Raw genomic sequence first — 21,780 nt, 5'->3', positions numbered from 1 at the left:
GACTTGAGCACATCCACCTACAGACACTTTGCATAGGAGGAACTCCTACCACTAATGAGAAAGAAACAGCCACTGATTCCTTGTGGCACCAGAGGAGTCACTCTACCTGCCTCAACTTCTACTTATTCCAGGGGAACCTGAGAATTAAGAACTTAAAGTCAGAAAGCAATTACCCCTAGGTGCTCCAGCAGTTATTTTATGTAACTGCTGAAATCTAACTGTACACTTCAAACCCTGGTCTTAACATTTCTCTTAATCGAGTGGATTTTAACAAAACAGGCAAAGCAAACAATAGGGAAAAAAAAAAAGTTTCCAAGAAGTAATTTATTGTGTGTGAAAAGGGCAAAACCCCCACTATTAGGTTTCTGAAGAGCAGAATTCCTTAAAATTGGTTGCTTTTGTTTAAAGGAAACTTAACTTCAGAAAGATCAAGCTTCATATAACACAATAATGTATTTACCCTGCAACAGCACAGACCACCAAAATTCCAATTTCAGAGCAACACCAAAGCAGTCTGTGGCCCTGAACAGCACCCATTCTCTACAGCTGCTTTTGTTCAAAGGTATAAAACACATCTAAAAGTAAAGCCAGTTTGTGGTTTTAGTCGTTTAAAGCTAAAGGGTCCAAACCAGCCTTTCTGGTTCCCAGGTACCATCTTCCTAAGCAAGAACGAAAGCCAGCTTTAAAGGAAAGCCAAGCACCTCCTTCAGATGAAAGAATTCCTGATTAGTTTCCCCTTCCACCACACACTACATCCCAGAAGGGCCTAACAGATCTTTTATTTCATTCTTTCTTTTAAAAAGGGCAAACTGAGCAACTTCAAACCCGGGGCAAGCCACGGGACAAACACTTTCTGCAGACCACAACTGTTTCAGAGCTCCACTTTTACACCCTGCAAGGTCTCTGCTCCAGGCTGAAGGCAGCTGTTCGGCAAGAGGAAGGACCTCAGCATAGAACCAGAGGTGATTCTATTAACGTCAGGCTTAGCAGAGATTTAAAAAAAAAAAAAAAAAAACAAAAACAACAAACAAACAAACAAAAAAAAAGCCACCAAAAAACCCAACCCACCCTAGTTTTTGCCATAGATTTTGATCTTTTCTGAAGAAAAAACAAGAAAAAAACTGGGGGGGAAAAAAAGTCATCACTGGCAAGATTTCGCCACCAGTTTTCTGCCCCAGGCCTGTTGCACACCGCCGTGAGACCTCCCACCGGCAGCATCCCCACTGTAAACCACCGAGCGGCCGCTTCGCTCTCCATCCGGCAACTAAATCCCCGACCGCGGTGACCAACTGCCCCAGGCCGCCCGCTGCCGGTACCCCCGGGCGCGGGGGGGGAGGCTCAGGGATCGGCTGGGGCCTCCCACACCCCCGAGAAAGCTGCGGTGACACATCGCGCTCGGCCGCGGAGCCTCCCGCGGACATCGCGCCGGGGCCTGAAGCTCCAGGGGAGGATGCAGGACGTGGGCACACGGCGGGGTGCGGACACGGGGGTGGCAGGGAAGGACGGGGGCGACTCCCATCACGCCTCCCCGAGACAAAGCGGGTGAAGAGGTCGGGGGCGACGCGCCCCTATGGGGCTGTCCCGGTTCTCTCCGGGGTTGGGGCCCGCTGGCGGCCGAGGGCCGGGCCGTGATGAAGAGGGCCGGCCGCTGTCCGGAAGCGAGATGAAAACCCGGGGAGACGCGCTGGAGAGTGGGACTCGGGCCGGGGAAAGCCAGCGGGACAGAGCCCAGCACCCCGGGGGTGGGGAGTGGGCAGCCGCGAGCTGCGGGGGGCTCCGGAGCCGCGGTCCCGGGGGTGGAGCCGCAGGCGGCGGCAGGGCCCCGCAGGGAGGGACGCAGGAAGGCAGGGAGACAGGCAACGGTCACTCCCGTACCTGGGCCCACTGGCAGTCCCCGGCGGTGGCAGTGGTGGCGGCAGTGGCCCGGAGCTGGCCGTCAGCGGAGCGCCGAGCGGCCCGGCGCGGGGGGCAGAGCGGAAGGGGGGCGTAGAGGAGAGCGCAGCACCCCGCGGCCAGCACCTGCCGCCCGCCTCCTCGTGCCGCTCGTTGGCTGGAGCCGACACCACCTTCGCACAGATTGGGCGAACCGCCGGTGAGAGGCGGCGGTTGCTGCCCATGGCGGAGCCGGTGGCCGAACAACAAGCCGAGCGCGGCCGCTGATTGGTGAGTTCCTGGGGGTAACCACCCGCCCAAGCAGCAGGCGGGGCCGCCGGCCGCGAGCACGTCGCTCAGTCGGTCTCCGCCAATAGAACGAGGTAGTCGGGAGACGGCGGCTCACCCTCAGCTGCTATTGGGTGACAGGCGAGGGAAGGCGGGCTGCGATAGGCGGCGCGGGGTGTCCGTCAACGCCCCTCGGCGCTGAGCTCCGGCGGGGGCGCAAGGCGGTGAGTACGTGAGGAGCCGCACAGCCGCGCGCGGGGGGGGCTGCGGCCGCCCTGCGCCAATGGGAGGGGAGGGGCCAGCCTCGCCCCCCGCGGCCTGCGCGTCTCGGGGCGGCCGGCGGCGCCCGGCGGGGCTGGGGTCAGCAGGTAGCGGCGGCTGCCAGACCCTGGAGGGTCAACGGGATCCGGTACCCGTTCACCCGACCCTGCCCCCCCCGCAGCGTTGCTCTTCAGGGTCGCGGCCCCGCACAGGCCCGAGCAGCACCTTGACCGTGGCTGCGTGCAGCAGGGCTGCTGGGGACACCCAGCCCCTGAGGGGACACACAGCTGTTCAGGATGGCATAGAGACAGAAAGGTGTGCACGGCATGCAAGGGACCTCTAGAGATCATCCAATCCAACCCCTGCGCAGACTCCCTCACAAGCAGCTTGCCCAGCATCACAAGGGCCAGGTGGAGTTGGAGAAGTTTCTCCTCCTGGTCAGATGGAACCTCCTCGGTTCCAGTTTGTTCCCAATGCCTCTTGCCCTGGCCCCATCCTCCTGCCCAGAAGGACCTGAGGAACCACAGCACTTGCCGAGTGAAGTGGACATTAAAAGATGAGACCAGGTGGGGGTAGCTTTAGGCTTCTTTTAAACCCCAGTCCCTGGAGCTTTAAACAACTAATACAGTGAACCATCAGGTACCGAGTGCACTGAGTCCACCTTTCCCCACCAGTTCAGTCTGTACAAGCAGTGGGACTTACCTCCACCTCATTCCCATTTGCCCCACGGAAGGCACAGCAGTGCTGTGCTCTTCCAGCAGCCTGGGTTGGGGCAGGTGGTTGGCATCCCCTGCCAGAGGACCTGACCCACAGCTGCAGTTTCTCCTTTCTCCTGCAGAGATGCCACAAGTCCTGATGAGTACCTTGTGCCTTGAAACTTCCCCTGTCCCAGCCTCCAGCACTCAGATCCACACAACAGCTACTCCTTTCCAACTGGCTGCCAATTACAGGACCGTGGAAACCTGCCAGGATGCAGAACTATCAGGGGCATTTTTTAATTTGTGCTCAATTAAACCATGCAGATCACAGACTCTCTGCACTTGGCTGGGAAGTGAGATGGGAATTCCCAAAATAGAAGATCCTTACGTTGTCAGGGTTTGTTTTTTTTTCCACATCGTTATCTTTGCTTCCCGATTCCTTATCCACAAAACATTTTACCAAATCACATTGGATATTTATTCCAGAATTTCCCAACATACACAGGTGGGTGGGAAATGAAGCAGCATCCTACCATTAAACCCCAAAGCATCTCCACCACTAAACCACACAATCCCTTCCCATCCAAACCCACACACCAGCTCACTTTTATAGCACAGTGAGTTTCCTAGCAGAGCTTTATGTTGACATCTATGAGCCCCAAAGTGTCCCATTTACAGAGCAGAACTCTAATTGATCTTAAATAAAACACTAAAACTCCACAGTAGACTCAAAGCAATGTAGGAAAACAAAGTTTGTCTTCCAAATTCCAAATAGTAACAAAAGGAATAGGCTGAGGAAGTCACTGTAAGAGGTTCCTTTAATTTACACACACACACACACACACACTTTGTCAGCTTCATTCAGCCACCCCCATTTCATCACAATGTGGAAGAAAAAGTGGAGAAAAACATCTTAAAGCCCTGGAACAGGCTGCCCAGAGAAGGGGTTGAATCCTCACCCCTGGAGGGGGTTAAAAGCCTTGTAGCTGTGGTGCTGAGGGCCACAGGGACCTGGGAGGCTTGGGTTAAGGGTTGAGACTCAAAAGGTCTTTTCCAGCCAAAGTGATTCTGTGATTTTCAGTGAAATTTAAATACCTGAAATTGGAAGTGTTTGATGCTTACAGCAACCTTCAAACCAACTTAGAGAGCAGCCTGCTGCTCAGCTTTACAGGTGGCCTTCACAGAATCAATAAGGTTGGAAAGGACCTCAAGGATCATTAAAGTCCAACCTGTCACCTCATGACTACTAAACCATGTCACCAAGTGCCACGTCCAATCCCCTCTTGAGCACCTCCAGGGATGGTGACTCCTTTATGCTTTCTTCATCTACTCCATCTGCATTTGTGTGTGAAAGCCTCCACATTTTATTTCTCTGGTGTGCCAGGGAAGGGTCAGGTTGGGTGTCAGGAAAAATGTCTTTGCTGCAAGAGTGGTCAGGGATTGGCACAGGCTGCCCAGAGAGAGGTAGTGGAGTCCCCATGCCTGAAGGTGTTCAAGAACTGTGTGGCCATGGCACTTGGGGCCATGGTTTCGTGGCCATGGTGGTGTTGGGTTGATGGTTGGACTCAATCTCAAAGGGTTTTCCCCATCCAGACAACTCTCTGATTCTATAAATCCAATCTCTTGCAGGTCTGGAAACCTGCTGCAGAGAGAGTTAAAATAAAAACCAGTCACCCACTTTCATCTGAAAAGATATTTATTTTGAGAACTTGCACATTGTACAAAAAAACAAAAAAATAAAAAAGGACAAATTCAGCAAAAAAAACAACCCTAGAAAACATTTCTTTCTTTCTTTCTCTAACATATTAACATTATAATTTTTCAAAGGGTCAGAGTTAAAACCAGCAAAAGTAGGCACGTTTGTTCCAGTCTGTCTGCAGTTAAAGGTGTGATTAGCAACATCCTTGTCCTGTTGAGGTATTAAACTGTAAAACTTTGGCAATGATAAATGACAACCCAGTTACAAAACACCCTGCCCTCATGGACAACAAACATGATGGTTCATCAAATCCGAATCAGGAATTATCCTGGGGAGTTATCCTTGATTTCCAGGTAGGAACACAACAAAACACAAAGTGAAAGGGGAAGGCCAAAAAAAAAAAAATTTAAAAAATTAAAAAAAGGTCATTTGAGCATAATTCACCTAAGGTTAAAAGACCTGAAGCTTTTCAAACCCTAATCACACAACAGCTACAGCGTCCTGGGTTTACCCAAAAAAAGAAAAAAGAATCAAATCTGGTTGGCAAGTTTGAAACAGTTCAGTGCTTATACAAAAACCCTAGATTCAGAGGGGGATTCAGAGCCCAGTCTTTCAGCAAAGGACAAAAGGCACTTAGAGAATGGCTTTAGGACATATCCCACAATGGCATTTCTGGAGAGGAGACAGCACCTGGCTGAGCAAAGAGTTCCCTTAATAAGAAGTCTGACTTGAGGTAGTACTTCATATTGCTCTGACTACTTAAGGGCCAAACACAAGCAGCTTTGTGAGGGTTTTTTGATACACAAAAAATGAGCTGGAAATAGCTTTTTGATAAAATTTAAATGTATAAAAAACAGCTCTTTAAAAAAACAAAACAAAACCAAACCCAACCAACCAGCAAATACCCAACTCAGGGTTAAAGGCTGCTGAGCCAGGAATCACTTTGTACAAATCGAGTATCAAAATGCTGCCAGAAGTCTACCTGATGGCCAAATCCCCAAACATTGAAGATTGTTCTATAGCAACCAAGCCATTTTTTTTGAATAATAATAATAATAGTAAAAAAAAAAGGGTAAAAATGAAGAGGAAGGGGCAGAGGGGACACTCTGAGAACATTCCTGATCTTTAGCAGCCTCACTGGAAGCACTTGAAGTCCATTAACGACAATAATTCTGTGCTGATAAATGAGAGAGGTGGGGGACAGGGTGGGAGGGGAAAGGATGCAAAGTTCAACACTGAGAACAAAAAACCAACCCCATGGACAGACAAAAAAGGAGAAAACCCCAAAACAAGATACCCCTTGAAGTTTATAGTTTTTTTTAAAAACAAGGAAGACTTTAAAACCTTTCTTTCTCTTTTTGTTTTGTTTAGGGGGCTGGGAGAACACAGCCTACTGTGTTTGATTTTTAAATTAAGCTCATTGGACAAAAAAAAAAAAACAAAAACAAAAAAAAACAAACCACCAAACAGTAAGGGGGGGAGGGTAACAAAAAAAAAAAAAGTTTGAAGAGGAGGGAAAGGAGAAGTGCTTTCCAGAATCACCGTCCGTTGCCGTAGCCAGGGAAGAGCTGAGCCAGGATGCTCTGCAGGCCTTCGTTCACTTGCATGCTGTAGCTCTTGCCCAGGTCGTAGCGGCAGGCAGGGCAGCTGTACACCTCAGCTCTGAAGGATCTGTCCAAACAGTCCTGGGGAAGGACCAAAAAGTAACTGGGTAAGAGAGAAATGCAGTTTGGGTTGTTCTACAGAGCCCTGCTGGAGAGAAAGAGATTCCTTTTATAGCCCAGGTCAGCCGGGTAGAGGAAGGGCTGAGGGTGATGCCAGGTGGAGAGAGAACCTCCTCCTTGCTCCAAGGACATTGAGAGGCTGGAGCAGGTCCAGAGAAGGGCAACCAAGCTGGGGAAGGGTCTGGAGAATAGGGCTGGGGAAGAGCAGCTGAGGGGACTGGGGGTGTTCAGCCTGGAGAAAAGGAGGCTGGGGGGAGACCTCATTGCTATCTACAGCTCCCTGGAAGGAGGTTGGAGCGAGGTAAAGGTTGGTCTCCAGTCACAGCTGAGAGGGTAAGAGGAAATGGCATCAATTTACACCAGGGGAGGTTTAGGTTGAACATTAGGGAAAAACTTCTTATTCCTAAAGGGTTCTGAAAGATTGGAACAGGCTGCCCAGGGAAGTGGTTAAGGTATTTAAAAGCTATGTAGATGTGGTGCTCAAGGACATGGTGTAGTAGTGGCCCTGGTAGAGTTAGGTAATGGTTGGACTTGATGATCTTGGAAGGTCCTTTCCAATAGTGATTCTGTGTCATTCTGTCTGGGGGGAGGAAATGGAACACAGCTCTTTGATTATCCTCACTGCTGCAGTGCCCCTGCAGTGCCCCAGGCCAGGCTGTCCCTGCCCTCTAGGTGAGGTTTAGCATCAGTTGAGTAATAGTCAACTCTGTTTAGCATGAGCTCAGTTTTGCTCATTAGCAGACTGAGGGGTGCCAACTTAATATTAAAATAGCAATTCATTAGGAAAAGGTCTTTTTGTTCAGCCTCCTGGCCCTCAGAATCTGCTTTGAAGTTGGGTGTTTATGTTATTTTAGCCTTCCTTCATCACTTTCAGCCAAAACAGGGCTGGTTTATCTTCAGAAGACTCCTTCCTGCAGCTCTCTGCCAGGCCAGCTTCAAGGATCTTCACTGAACACAAGCACCTGCTGATGGGAAATGGCCTTGGTCCCAGAGCTACCAAACCAACTTGAATCCCTCTCCTAGGGGAAGCCAAGCAGTTACCCACACCTGGGCAGCCTGTTCCAGTGCCTCACCACCTTCATCTTCCTCATGTCCCATCTCAATCCAGCTTGAAGCCATCATCCCTCATCCTGTCACTCCATGGCTTTATCAAAAATCCCTCTCCAGCTCTCCTGTAGCCCCCTACAAATCCAGGCAGGCTGCTCTAAGGCCTCCCTGGAGTCTTCTCTTCTCCAGGCTGAACAACCCCAACTCTCTCAGCCTGGCCTCACAGCAGAGGGCTTCCAGCCCTGCCATCATTGCTGTGACCTCCTCTGGCCCCACTCTAACAGGTCCCTGTCTGTGCTGAGGATTCCAGAGCTGCCCCAGCTGGCTCTGGGCTGGATGTGCACAGTGCTGGCTCCTGTTTATCTTCTCAACCAGCACCCCCCTCAAGTCCTCCCCTCCTCAGGGCTGCTCTTCATCCATCCTCTGCCCTGCCTGGGTTTGTGCTTGGGATTACCCTGACCCAGATGAATGTCTGTCTCATGCTAGAAGAGCCCAAACCTACACACAGAGCAGCTCTCTCTCCCCACTGCAGTCAGCTGAAGGCTTGGCAGAGCCCAGCAGAGGGCTGTCCCCTGCCCCACCTTGCAGAGGGCTGTCCCCTGCCCCACCTTGCAGACGTTGTGCTGGCAGACAGTTGTCACCGGCCGGAACACCACCTCCTGGCAGCAGATACACAAGAAGGCCTCTTCCACCTTATTTAGGAATTTCTGGAGAAAGAACATTTGAAATCAACTCGCTGCTGCTCCACTGAAAAACACAGCCCCCAAACCAAACCTCAGCCCATGATCAGTGCAAGGAATCACTTCAGTCAGGAAGTTTTTTTCCCTTACAGAGCTTAACAGAAATAGTCACATTGAAAAAGTTTTGCTAACTCTAATCTTCTTGACCTCAAATACAGTGCTTTAAAGTTATGTCAGGGATGTCACCACTTAAAAACCCCACTGTAGGTCTGGGGTTCCTTCATGCAGCCCAGAGGTCTGTGGCTGGGGACAGAAGAGTAGTTAAGCTGTCACTGGGAGAAGAAGAAAACAGGCTGTACCGGTCCGTCTTTGAGAGCTTCTAGTACTTCATTCCACAGTTTTTCATTGGCTTCATCACTTTTGATAAGTGATTTCTGCTGGGATGTCAGCTTGTATGGCTCAACTTTAGTTTTCTTTGGAGTTTTTGCAGGAGAGTTAATGAGTTTTCCCTCCCCAGCTGCAAGGAAACACAACAAACTTTTTAACATGCAAACAAAAAACGCAACCAGAAAAGAGTAAACTAAGTAAAAGGCACAAAAACCTCCAAGGCTTTCCATATCCACTTGCCTACTCCACAAACCTGCTGATTTCCTTTTCCTCTTTCTTTTCCCTGGGGTATCAAACTCATCATCTCCATCATTTTCTTTTTCCTTATCTTTGTTTGCAACAGCTTCCAAATAACCTTCAGGATACTACAGGAAAACACAAACCAAAGAACATCCAATGTAAAATACACCACTTCAGACTTCCAGACCACTGCAGGTTGGAGGAAGGACCTGTGGAGCCCAAGGGCTTCTCTGAGCAATAGATTGCTGCTCTTGTAAAGCATTTATCCAGACTGAGGACATTCTGTCAGTTAGGTTCATTTAACCTCTCAAGTAAAAAGAGCAACCCACAAGACTGAGAGCACTTCTTGTGTCCCTCTGGGTCTGAAGGGGATGTCTTGATTCTTATGCAAGGGTCAGCCTCAGTAAGAAGAAAAATTCCAGAGAAAAAAGCAGAGTGATGTTCCGAAGCATACCTGCATTGTTAGGCCAAGCTTTTTCATCCTTTCCTTCCCTTCTTTAGTCCAAGGAGCAGGCTCTTCATCATCCCTCCTCAGTAGGTATCGCCACACCAAGAACCCTGATTTCCCTCTCTCAGGCCAGTACTTCACAACCTGCAAAGGCACATCCAAGTCCATCACACACCACAAAACGCCTTGGCCATACCCAAACTACCTTTGCCTGATTCAGAGAAGCATCCAAAGCCTTCTCACCTTATATATCCCATCATATCTGTTGCCTTCTACGGGAGCATACTTGCTGTGCTTGCCTCCCTTGACGTTCCTCACCACCCGCACCGGCTTCCCAGCTCGCCAGTCCTTGGCCTCAGCTCCACTCTTGTCATTGATGGGGGCACTGCAGTTCAGAGCCAGAGCTCTGCAAGAGAAAGCCCAGGCAGCTCAGTACCCTTCAGAACCAGGGGAGGATAAAGCAAAGCCAAGCCTGCACAAGAAACCAGCTCCTAAGAAGTAATAAAGTTAACCCAGAGCGTTTCACTCCGAGCAGCACATTGGTACAGGTGTGCAGTGTGCACTGGCATCTTGCTGAACCGCAGCAATGGCTACCAACAAACCAACCCTGGCTACCAAAAATAACCTCTCTGGCTACCAAATCTGCCTCTGAAGATACAGGAGGAGGCCCTTCTGAATCTCTTTTGAGGAAAAAGGACGTAGCCAGGCTCTTATCTGTCTCAAACACTTGAGTATAACACCAAGAAGGCCACATCCAGGCTGGCCTTGAACATCCCCCCAAGGCAGGAGGCATCCACAACCTCCCTGGGCAGCCTATTCCAGAGTCACCACCCTCAGACTGAAGTTCTTCCTCAGCTCCAGTCTAACCCTGCTCTCCTCTCAGCTTCAAACCATTCCCCTTTGTCCTGTCTTTAGACACCCTCAGGAAAAATCCCTTTCCAGCTTTTCTGTAGGATCCCTTCAGGTACTGGAAGGCAGCTCTAAGGTCCCCCCAGAGTCTTCTCCAGGCTGAACAACCCCAGCTCCCTCAGCCTATCCTCACAGCAGAGCTGCTCCAGCCCTTGGATCATCCTTGTGGCTAAGACCTCTTACAACTCTGTTTCATTTATAGTGCATCCTAAGAACCTTTTCTGTCGTGCAGCTAATCCTGCAGGCACAGGGACTGAGCCTGTGGCAGTCTTTCCACTCAGCCACTTTCTTTTGGCACAAACCAGAACAAACCCAGTTCCCAGGCTGCCAAGGGTGGGAGGGGAGTGTGCAGGTTGCTGACCTGTTCATGTTGGTGAGTTTTTGGTCACAGGACTGTTCTGCTGTGCGTTTGTTTCCAGACAGATCCCGGCCTCCGCTCCCTGTGTACGTGAAGGAATTCCCATGATCCTGAAACGCACAGGGATGGGTTTGACACTCACCAAAAGCACCTGGGGAAAGCTGAAGAGTCTTTTAATCAAGTAGCTGTAACAGGGTTTTCCTCAGAAAAAGGAAGATGCTTCCTCCAGACTCAGTCTATGATCCTCCCTCACGCTGCCCAGAGAAGTGTCAGTGCCAAGCGCTGCCATGTCCCACACCGCACAAAGGGCATCCAGAAGCAGGGCTCCTGCCCCCAGTTCTGAACACTCTGACACAGGCAGGTCTGGCAGCAGAGGAAACTTCAAGCTGTGGATGCAATGCAGATCCTAGGACACACAATCCCTGAGTCCCAGCACGGTGGGGTTGGAAGGGACCTCTGGAGATCATCCATCCAGTCCAACCTGCCTGCTGAAGCAGGGCACCCACAGCAACTTGCCCAGGATCACAAGCACAGAATGGCTTAGCTGGGAAGGGACCTCTGGAGATCATCTACTCCAACCTCCCTGCCATGGGCAGTGCCCAGGTGGGTTCAGAATCTCTCCAGAAAAGGAGATTCCACAACCTCTGTGGGCAGTCTAAGGACTCTGCCATAGATCCTAGCCTCCATTTAGGTGATGCTGGTTCTGAGGCTGACACACATTAGCTGACTGCAGCCTTCCTAGATTTCTTCTGAACAACAGAAGTATCATCAAGTGGATATAAATGAAGTATCATCAAGTGGATGTATATATGAAGTATCACCAAGTGGATATGATTAAGGCCAAGGCTTTGCTTTAAGACCAAGTGAGTTTGGTTCTCAGACATAAACACTCAAGGTTCACTTACTATGTCATCTTCATAGCCCCCTGCCAGGACCAAGGAGTAGGCACCATCATTACTTCTGCCATGGATACCTGCTACATGGGGCCTGTGAACTCCAGATTCGCTCACCTGGAGGGGGAAAAGAAAGGAAAAGGTTGGTAGGCAGCTGCTGTCAACAGGCTCCAGACAATGAGCACACTTCAGTCTTGGGGCTAAGGCAACTGACAGCACTCATGAAGATTGTAAGTTTCTAGCTATCACAGGATCAAACTGTTCTCACCACCATCCTCTCCAAAAAGTTCTGGGTAGAGCAAAGACAAAGAAAATGCCTTTCAAAAAATCAGCTATGAGTATTTCAGTAAATAGAACAGATATTTCTGGAGCAGGACTAAAGAAGGGCAAGGAAGATGGCGAAGGGTCTGGAGAACAGGGCTGGTGAGGAGCAGCTGAGGGAATTGGGGGTGTTCAGCCTGCAGAAAAGGATCCTTCTGGCTGAGGCTGCTGCTGAAAAGCTCCAGGAGGTTTAGGCTACCCCAGGTATGCAGTGTTTGCACAAGGGGATTGGCTTCTGAAAGCCCTGCAGTAGCAACCTTCCCCTAATGCCTGAAAACAAGATGTGGCTGGGTCAGTGCTTCTTCCTCCTCAGCGTGAGGGAGAAAAACCTCCTGTTTAAAATATCTGGGCATTGGAAAGAGACCCCTTACAGGGAAACAAGTGGGAGACACCACACATCTCCAGGACAAGCTACAGGAATTGAATGTTTGGGTCAGGGTGTTTTGAGTTACCAATAAAACCCTCCAGAACAAACCACTTGCAGTGCCTGGACAATGCAGCATTAGTTATGGAACACTTGGTCTGGACAAAGCCAGAATTCTTTTCCTTCTGCACTTCCATCCCTACTGACAAACACTCCAGGATTAACTGTTTCAGCTTTCTCCTAAGAGCTGGATCTCTACAACTACCTAGAAGGAAGTTGTAGTCAGGTGCAGGTCAGGCTCTTCTCCCAGGCAACCAGTGACAGGACAGGAGGGCATGGTCTGAAGCTGTACCAGGGGAGGTTCAGGTTGGATATTAGGAAGCACTTCCTCACAGAAAAGGCACTGGGATGGACTGCCCAGGGAGGTGGTGGAGTTGCCATCACTGAAGATCTTTAGGAAAAGCTTGGATGTGGCACTTGGTGGCAGGGTTTAGCTGATGTGGTGGTGTTAGGTCATAGGCTGGACTTGATGATCTCAATAATTCTATGTGATTATTCCCATTTTTCCAAGGCCAGGATGGATTCAGCTTCATACCTGAACTCTGAACTTCCACATGGTGCCAACTGGAATGCCAGGAATGGGTCCATAGTGGTTGGAGGGGACGATGGTGCACTCCTTCGTGCGCCCAACGCACGCCATGCCCTGCAGCGAAAAGCAAAACCCATCAGCTCAAGGACTTCCAGGATCCAACACACACTGCTCAAAAGAACAAAAAAAAAAAAACAGCTTTGGAACTGACCTTGCCCCAGTCTCTCTGTGAGGATGAATTAGCAGATGCCATCTTTTGTTTCTTTTTACTCTCTTTTAATTTCTCTCCTGCTAAAACCACCTCACTCGCATCATTTCGACACTCGGGGCAATACCTAAAGTCATCAGTCAGTGACAATTAACCAGCAGCAAAGCCTTCAGGATCCACTTCCTCAAAACATCCCCAGATATTGTTACAGCTCCCCCAGGTGAAACCAGACAGGATGGGCTGGAATGGGACCTCTGCTAGCTGGTGTCCATGCACAGCCTTCTAAGGCAGGACCCACGGATCACCAGAGTGTTCCACTAGCTCTAGGGCTGAGCCAGTGCCTAGTGGGAGGCACTGTCAGTGCCAGGGGATTTAGAACTGGATGATCTTTAAGGTCCCTTCCAAGCCAATCCATTCTGTGAATCTCTGAATCTGTCTCTATCACCACAGACATTTCATCTGTAAATCAGCATCCCCTGCCTCAGTGGTGGGGTTGTCTGTGGGCTGTGGGCTACCTGCAGGCAACCCATGAAAGCTGTTACAGCAGTCAAGCCTTCTGCCTTCAGCCTCACACTTGGTTTCTAGCAGCTCTTTCTCTTTGAGCAGACACAGATCCCCAAACCAGGAAAAGCAGCTGGAAAGCCACTGGTTTAAAACATCCCCTCACTAAACCCATGCTCAAGAGCAGCTAGGGAGTCCCACCAGAAACACCAAGCCCACAAACATCCCTTCACCTCCTACTGTTACAATCCTGGCACCCAAGGGCAGCTGGAAGCCCTAGGCCTGGCCTCCCACTCCCAATTAGATGGTAACTGAGCTCCCACACCCCCCTTGGACTTACCAGTCCTCATCATCTGGGATGCTGCTAAGGGGAGGGTTGAGGCAGTAGATGTGGAAAGCCATATCACACTCATCACACATCAGCTGTTTCTCTGGATCCTGTTTACCTCCACAGATGTGGCAGGCACAGACTCTGCAGGTCTTGTTGGGGTTGTCCTTACAAGCTTTACACACAGGTCCATATTTTCCTATCAGCAAAAAGAAACCACAAGCTATAGCAGAGTCCAGGAAGAGCCAAGATTTGCTGGAAGTGGTCAAAGGAGTGGCAGCTACAAGTGTCTTGGAACTCTAACACCTTAGATCCTCACAAAGTTGTGGAGTCTCCTTTTCTGGAGGACTTCCAAACCCAGCTGGAAATTGTGATCCTGGGCAACTGGCTGTGGGTGACCCTGCTTTGGCAGGGGGATTGGACTGGATGATCTCCAGAGGTCCCTTCCATCCCTCACCATTCTATGATTCTGCCTGGGTAGGGTCCTGCTGCTGCAGAGAGCTGACAGGTGAAGCAGTGACTTAGACTGCAAGAAACTGATCCAGCTGGATTTGGGTACAAGTCAGACTAACAAAAGGTGTTTGGAAGGTGGTTTTCAGAAGGACTAACGTGGTTCCTAACACACAACCATTATCCCTATTCATGCTCTCTAAAGTGTGCTCACAAGGAAATGTTAGATTGGAGATTAAGAAGAAATTCTTTGCAGTAAGGGTGGGGAGACACTGGAACAGGCTGCCCAGGGAGGTTGTGGTTGTCCTCTCCCTAGAGGTGTTCAAGACCAGGCTGGACAAGGCCTTGAGCAACCTGAGCTCATGGGAGGTGTCCCTGCCCATGGCAGGGGGGTTGGAACTGGATGATCTTGAAGGTCCCTTCCCATCCAACCCATTCTGTGAATGTATGACTCTCACAGGGGCAGACTGAGACATGCAAGAGCTACACAGCACTCACGTCTTGGTTGGCCAGTGCTCACCGAGCTGGCACTGCCTGGCTCTTCAATTTTATAGATCTCATCCACTAAGGTAATTGTGCAGTCATTCAGGGAATCCCCAGCATCCCTAGGAGGAGAAGGGGATAAAAGTAAAAAGATTAGGCTTTGGAAGTATCCCACATGCACACTGATAACACACTGGGCTGGAGTCATTCCTGGGTCACAAGAGACCTGCTGCAGCAGTCCACAGTCTGGGGCAGGGGCATGACAGCATCACCCCCATCAAATCATTCTCATGCAAGTGCAGCATGTCCCATCTTGTCTGAGGGACAACCCAGGACCTTAGAGCTGCCTCCCAATACCTGAAGAGATCCTACAAGAAGGCTGCAGAGGGACTTTTCGTGAGGGTGTCTAGAGACAGGACAAGGGAGAACAGTTTGAAGCTGAGGCAGAGCAGGGTTAGACTACAACTTCGGAAGAAGTTCTTCAGTATGAGGGTGGTGAGACTCTGGCACAGGCTGCCCAGGGAGGCTGTAGATGCCTCCTTCCTGGGGGTGTTCAAGGGCAGGCTGGATGAGGCCTTGAGGGGCAGAGTCTAGTTGAGAGGTGCCCCTGCCCATGGTGGGGAGCTTGCAGTAGATGATCTCTGAGCTCCCTTCCAACCTGAGCCATTCTATGGTTCTATGCAAGCTTAAGCAGGGCTGAGGGATTCCATTTATTCCCCATCAGGAACCTTACCCAAGCAAGATCTTGGCATTTATCTCCCTGCTCATTTTGGTTTCCCTCTTGTGCAGGATCTCTGCGTCGTACCAGAAGCCTCTCTCGTTCGGCTCATCAGGGTTGTAGTTGACCATCACCACCTGTCCCACTTCCAGCTGGTGCCACTTCAGAATAGTCCTTGCCCGAGCCCGGACATCATTGGAGCTCAGCTGCACAGCTCCACTCTCTGGGTAACTTGAAGGAGGAGGAGGCACAGAGGGGCAGAAAGAGAGAGTCAGATTCAGCAGCATCCTTCTGACAAGTGACAGATTTGCCCCAGTCACAGAGACTGCAGAACTGAGAGCGTGTGACCCATGACACCACCATCATGAGGGCTTTAATGCAGGAATTAGGGATTGGTCTCTTGCAAGAAGAGTTTTGACTGGTGGTGTCCAGAATCTGTACAGCCAAGGAAGATTTTGTGCGTTCTGCTTTGAATGGATTTGTTGGAAAGTGGTCAGAGATGATCAGAGGGCTGCAGCACCACTCCTGCAGGGACAGGCTGAGGGAAGTTGGGGCTGTTCAGCCTGGAGAAGAGAAGGCTTTGGGGAGGCCTTAGAGCAACCTTCCAGTGCCTGAAGGGGACTACAGGAGAGCTGGGGAGGAGCTGTTTCCAAGGGCATGTGGTGACAGGACAAGAGGCAATGGTTTAAAACTAGAGCAGGGCAGATTTAGATTGGACATTGGGAAGAAGTTCTTTACTATAAGGGTGGTGAGACACTGGAACAGGTTGCCCTGGGAGGTTGTGGATTTCCCTTCCCTGGAGGTGTTTAGGACCAGGCTGGATGAGGCCTTAAGAAACCTGGTCAAGGAGGAGGTGTCCCTGCCCATGGAGGGGGGCTGGAACTGGATGATCTCAAAGGTCCCTTCATGATTTATGACCAAGGATAAAACCTCCTCCTGCACAGACACAGCCAGAACCCACAGCTCCATCATTTTGCTCTTACTGCATCCCATTTAAAACTTGGGATAAGAACATCCCATATTGCTGAAAATGTAATACCTGCCCCTACAAATTCCTGTCAGAATTCCAACTGTAAAACAAGCTCACAGTCAACAGGGCTCAGGCCAGTTCTGGTTTCCCTTGTGGATCTCTACCATCTAATTTCCCATCATCATGGCTTAAATGGGAAGGTACAAAACTCACCCTTCATATTTCACATGATATATTACATCCTCCTCAGGAACAGCTGTTGGCTGATCAGGATCCATGCTGGCAGCAGCCACATTGGAAGGTTTTTTCCTGGTTACATTTACAACCTGGGCTTCATACCACGCTCCCATGTTCATATCTCGAGCATCCACCAAGTCATTGATCTACACAAAGCAAAGCAAACAGCTCAGCAAAATGCATTTGCAATTCAGTCTTCACTTCCAAGTTGCCTTCAACACTTAACCATCTGAAGACCTTCACTATTAGCAAGATATTTTAACAGACCATCTTCAAAATTAACATTCCCTTCACCTTTCCTCATACCAAGATCCCTAGATGGTGTTGGCCTCTTCTCTCAAGTAGCCAACAACAGGACAAGAGGAAATGGCCTGAAATTGTGACCTGGGAGGTTTAGGTTGGATATTAGGATAAGGTTGGATACTAGGCCTGTAGTGATAGGACGAGGGGCAATGGTTATGGTTTGAAATGAGAGAAGAGCAGATTCAGATTGGATGTTAGGAACAAGTTCTGCACCATGAGGGTGGTGGAACACTGGGACAGGTTTACCCAGGGAGGTGGTTGAGGCCCCATCCCTGGAAATGTTCAAGGTCAGGCTCAACAAAGCTCTGAGCAACCTGCTCTAGTGAAGGATGTCCCCACTGACTGCAAGAGGTTTGAGCTAGGTGACTTTTGAAGGTCCTTTCCAATCCAAACCATTCTATGATTAGGAAGAATTTCTTTGCTGCAGGAGTGGTCAGGCATTGGAACAGGCTGCCCAGGGAGGTGATGGTGGAGTCACCATTCCTGGAGGTGTTCAAGAAACAAGTAGATGTGGCATTTTGGGACATGGTCTAGTGGTCATAGAGGTGTTGGGTAGAAGGTTGGACTTGATCTTAGGGGTCTTTTTCCAACCTTAATGATTCTATGACTCTCAGGTTGAACCTCTAAAGCTAAAAAACCACCCTCACCACCACCATGTATACAAACATGCTCCATAAACCCTCACTACTTAGGCTAGAACAGCCTCAGAACTGATAGGCTGGCAAAGATATCCCCAGACCTACAACACAAATCCACTCAAACAGACAAAATCAAACAATTCTGAGCAGCTGCTTGAGATTTGCTTTTGTTCATTCACGAAAGTTTCGGCTTGGACAAAAGCTATGACTCCAAGCAAAAAAATACTGGGGGGGAAATTGTTTCAAACCAACCCTCGGCATTTTTCTATTTTATTTAACTCAATTAATGTATTGTATCTTTAGTTAAAAGGAGAAAAGGAAGTATTTTGCCCTCCAGGGTGCATTTCATTGCTCTGTGGGTTGCTTGGCATTTATTTAGTTAGGCGGTGGAGGGTTTTAAGAAAAAGGAAAAATAAAGAAGAAAGAAACAAACAAACAAAAAAACCCCAAACCCAGACAATTGGGGCAGGAAAGTTTTGAACAGCTCTGAACTACAGAGAAACAAAGGGCAGCTCTCAGTGATCGTGGTGGTTTCGATGACTTGCCTTGTAGAGGCCAAAGCCGGGGTCGGTCCAGTCTGGCTGCGTGGCCGTGCTGGGCCCCTCCAGCTCCAGGGCAGCCTCCCCATTGTGGGAGCTTTTGTCCGACTCGCTCTGGCCGGAGCCGCAGCCGGAGTCCGTGTCGGAGAGCTCGGAATCCTTCTCCTTGCTAGCAGCAGGAAGCACTGCTGGGCTTTGTCTGACCAAGAGCTGCACGATGTCGTTGAGTCCAACGCTGTAGTCGAACAGGGAGTGTCCATCTTCCATCTAGCAGGGAAGCAGCGAAACCCCCACCCCGGTTACGGCGCGGGCTGAGCTGTGCCAGCTCACAGCCACCCATCACGCTGCGATTGTCTCTCTGCCCCAAGACAGAGCAGGCTGCCTGAAAACCATTAACAAGGCAGGAACTTGGCAGTTCTTCAGCACCGCAGTTACTCAGAGATTGGTTTTCTTACTAAAATGCATTCCCCACACACACACAAGCTGGAAGAACCAAGACTTCCATGCTGCGGTAAACTCACTGCCCAGACTAAGTCACAGGGTTGGAGGAGGTGGGAGAAGGTTTGCACAACCTTCCTTAGGGAAGGGGCTTGCAGAACCTTCCTTAGGGAAGGGGCTTGCAGAACCTTCAAAACGCAATTCTAGGAAGGAGGATTTAAAAGAACTGCAGATCCCCACCCCCCCCTTCCAGCTCCTATCAGGATTTAAAGACAATTCCACATTGCCTACAACCTGCAAAGTTCTTTCTTCCTTAACTCAGGCACGTTCTGTAACATCAACATTAAGACCAACTGGTTTTTAGAGGGTAGTTGAGCATGCTCCAGATGATTGCTACAACATCATTCTAGTAACCACAGCATTAAGTAGGTGCCAAAAAGTTAGTCACTTTTCTCTGGGCAAACACACTTTTTTTTTTTTTTTTCCATTGAAAGTAAAATTAAAAAAAGAAAAAGACTCAATTCAACTTGAAACAACCCAAAACACTTCTGGGCATGTCCTAATTTCAATGCCTCCCTCATTTTAAGAGTTTATTTTGTGAGTAGTAGTCAAATTGAGATCCTACCCCTGCAGGAAGTTAAAATGGTAAGACCAAAATAAATCTTTCAATAACCCTTGGAGAACTCTAAGGAGCAGACGTGAAGAGTTAAAATGCAGTGCCGGAGACCAGAGTGCAGTTAGAAGTTGAGATCTACCCCTGCAGAAAGTTAAAATGAGTGGAGAGGACCAAATAAAGTCTTTCAATAACCCTTGGAGAACTCTAAGGAGCAGATCTGAAGGGTTAAAATGCAATGCTGGAGACCAGAGTGCAGTCAGAAGTTGAGACAAGCTTCACCACATATTTAAGGTCTGACTAAGAAATTATACAGGAAATGATCGTCCCCTTCCAGCCCAAACCACCAGCAAAGGCAGCCCCCAGAGCTTTGTTCTCTATCAGGGGGAAACAGAGCAAAAACCACAAAAATTTGCACTTCACAGGAATCACCACAATAATTCGATTCTGATTTATGGCATCAAATGGCTGTGGAACAATCCCTGGAAATCTGAGTGTACAGGAAGCGATCTGGACTTTTTGCTGCTTTAGAGATGAAAACTCCCAGAGATAGACAAGAGCAAAGCAGGAGTGGGTTGGTTCTTCTCCACAAAGAGAGAATCTCATAAGCCATTATCAGCAGTCGTTATCAGCCAGGGCCAGCAGTGACAACAGGTGCAGGCAGAAATGGGAACACACAACACCGAGGGGACACGAAACCACAGGAGTTCAAAGGACAGGCAGCAAGAGCCACCAGCATCTGGAGCTGCACCTCTGACAAAGGGGGCAAGGGGTTTCATCCACAGTTTTCTAACAGCCTTTTAAAGTTGAACTCGGAAGAACTGGAACGTTTCTGATGGTACAAAAAGGCAGGCAGAGCACAAACGACAGCAGTAGGGGAAGGAATGATGACAGAGAGGTTAGATCACACTAGAGAAATGCTTCTGTCTACAAACTATGCCTGAACTGGGAGCCACTGGGATCACACAAAGAGGAACTGAACTTTGCAAGGCACGTGCATCCTTACTGGCAGAAGTTACCAGTCCTGCTGAAAATGTGGTGATCTGTAGTCACCTGCACATAGAGGGCTGACAGTCAGCTGGACCCTGGACCAAACCTTCCCTTCTCACTTTATCTGATCACAAACAGGCAATGGCCACACCTATACCAACACCACAGAAACAAGATGACACAAACCCTGCAGAGATGCTGGGGATGCCTCCAAGCCTCTGTTATACTGCTATTGGTACCCAAATCTGTTAAGAGTAAAGCTACTCAAGGTGTATTTCCATATCCTACAGCAGTGCCTGCTATAGGTAACACACAGCTAGCTCCAAATATCCCAAAATGGAGGGAAAAGTGGGGGGGAAAAGGCAACTGGAAGTTGTCTAACTCCACCCAGCTCAGTTATCCAGCTGCAGCCTCAAACACCCCACTACTCCTGAAATTAATTTACCACCCAACCACTAGGTCAGAAGGTTCTTCAGCATGAAGGTTTAGCTCTGTGGTATTACTCAGGGTGTGGAAAAAATGTCTTTAAGGTCATTTTGTGTTGTCTTTGGTGCTGATTTAAACACATCATTAACTCACATGGAAGAAAATCAATGGCAAACGTGCTGCTGCGAACATCCCACACCACAGAGCCATTTAAGATGTGCTTAAGGAAATTCTAGGGTTAAAAAGTTAGAATTCAGGACTTGTTATCCCAATTTCTAAAGAAAAACAGGAAACCTTTAAGGTTTTCAGAGCAAGGCTCAAAACCTTGAAGCAAGCCCGTAAGTCTTTGGTAAGAGCTGCATTTTGAGAGACATCACAAAGGCAGTGCCAAGGTGGGAAAGAAACAGCTGAAATCAAAAATAATAAGGAAAACAAAACCGTTTAAAACTGAAATAAATAAATAAAAGCTTCTTTCGTACTGACTTTTCCTCCTTCCAGATCAACCGCCCGGCTAGCTCAGAGAGGACCCGCGAGTCACTAGGTGGCAGCAAATCATCCCATTTACAGACAATTAAAAGAAAAATAATTAAAATATCGTTCTCCACTCGGTGGGGCAGAGAGTTTGGGGGGAGGGGGAGGAGGAGCGGGCGGGGAGAGGTCCGCAGTCGATGAAGCGGCTGCGGACCCCCCCGCCCACTCCTACCGCCCCCGATTGCTGAGAGGCTGAGGCTGTCAAACCTCCTCGCGGTGTGCCGGTACCTGCTTTCCGCGGTAGAATAACCGTTGTCGGTGTGGTTCGACCCCAAAAACCTCGTGTATGCGTAGCCTCAAACCTTCCACCTTGGTGAGTTTAGAAAGGGAATCCACGCGGTGGGTTTCCTTCCCGTCCATAGTTCGCACTTGGATCCACATGGTGCCGGTCCTGTTCGAACCGGGAGAAGGCAACGGAGCGGCGTTTGAACGGCGTTTAAACGGCGGAACCCACCGAGTCCGCCCCGTCGGGCACCGTATCAATGGAACCGCGCAACCTACCCACGCAACAGCTCCCCCCCAACCCCGTCAGTCAACAGGCCGGGCCAGCCCTCCTTCTAGATTTCCAAAGGCTATTGGTTAATCTCCCGGCCGGTTCGGGCGCTGATTGGTTGGTGCAGGTTTAACCC

General features: G+C 49.5%; 1 protein-coding gene across 3 annotated transcripts; it reads right to left on the bottom strand.

Moving 5' to 3' along the window:
* Nucleotides 1–6,356: 6,356 nt before the first annotated feature.
* Nucleotides 6,357–21,532, bottom strand: UHRF1 (ubiquitin like with PHD and ring finger domains 1). Of its 3 annotated transcripts, none has more exons than XM_054396171.1 (16): nucleotides 21,380–21,532; nucleotides 18,160–18,420; nucleotides 16,650–16,819; nucleotides 15,482–15,697; nucleotides 14,764–14,870; nucleotides 13,828–14,014; nucleotides 12,990–13,113; nucleotides 12,785–12,892; nucleotides 11,517–11,621; nucleotides 10,615–10,721; nucleotides 9,588–9,750; nucleotides 9,351–9,488; nucleotides 8,901–9,021; nucleotides 8,629–8,786; nucleotides 8,198–8,296; nucleotides 6,357–6,503 (listed from the first exon to the last, which is right to left on the bottom strand). In XM_054396171.1, exons 1-16 carry the CDS (start codon nucleotides 21,530–21,532, stop codon nucleotides 6,357–6,359), a joined length of 2,364 nt encoding a protein of 787 aa, XP_054252146.1. The 3 variants fall into 3 exon arrangements, with proteins under 3 accessions (XP_054252146.1, XP_054252145.1, XP_054252147.1); XM_054396170.1 differs by having other exon boundaries at nucleotides 8,910–9,021; XM_054396172.1 differs by having other exon boundaries at nucleotides 8,629–8,778; nucleotides 8,914–9,021.
* Between the last annotated feature and the right edge of the window lie 248 nt (nucleotides 21,533–21,780).

This window comes from Indicator indicator, chromosome 36 (genome assembly GCF_027791375.1).
Source record: "Indicator indicator isolate 239-I01 chromosome 36, UM_Iind_1.1, whole genome shotgun sequence".
NCBI lineage: Eukaryota > Metazoa > Chordata > Aves > Piciformes > Indicatoridae > Indicator > Indicator indicator.
This window is presented reverse-complemented; position numbering and strand designations above follow the sequence as displayed.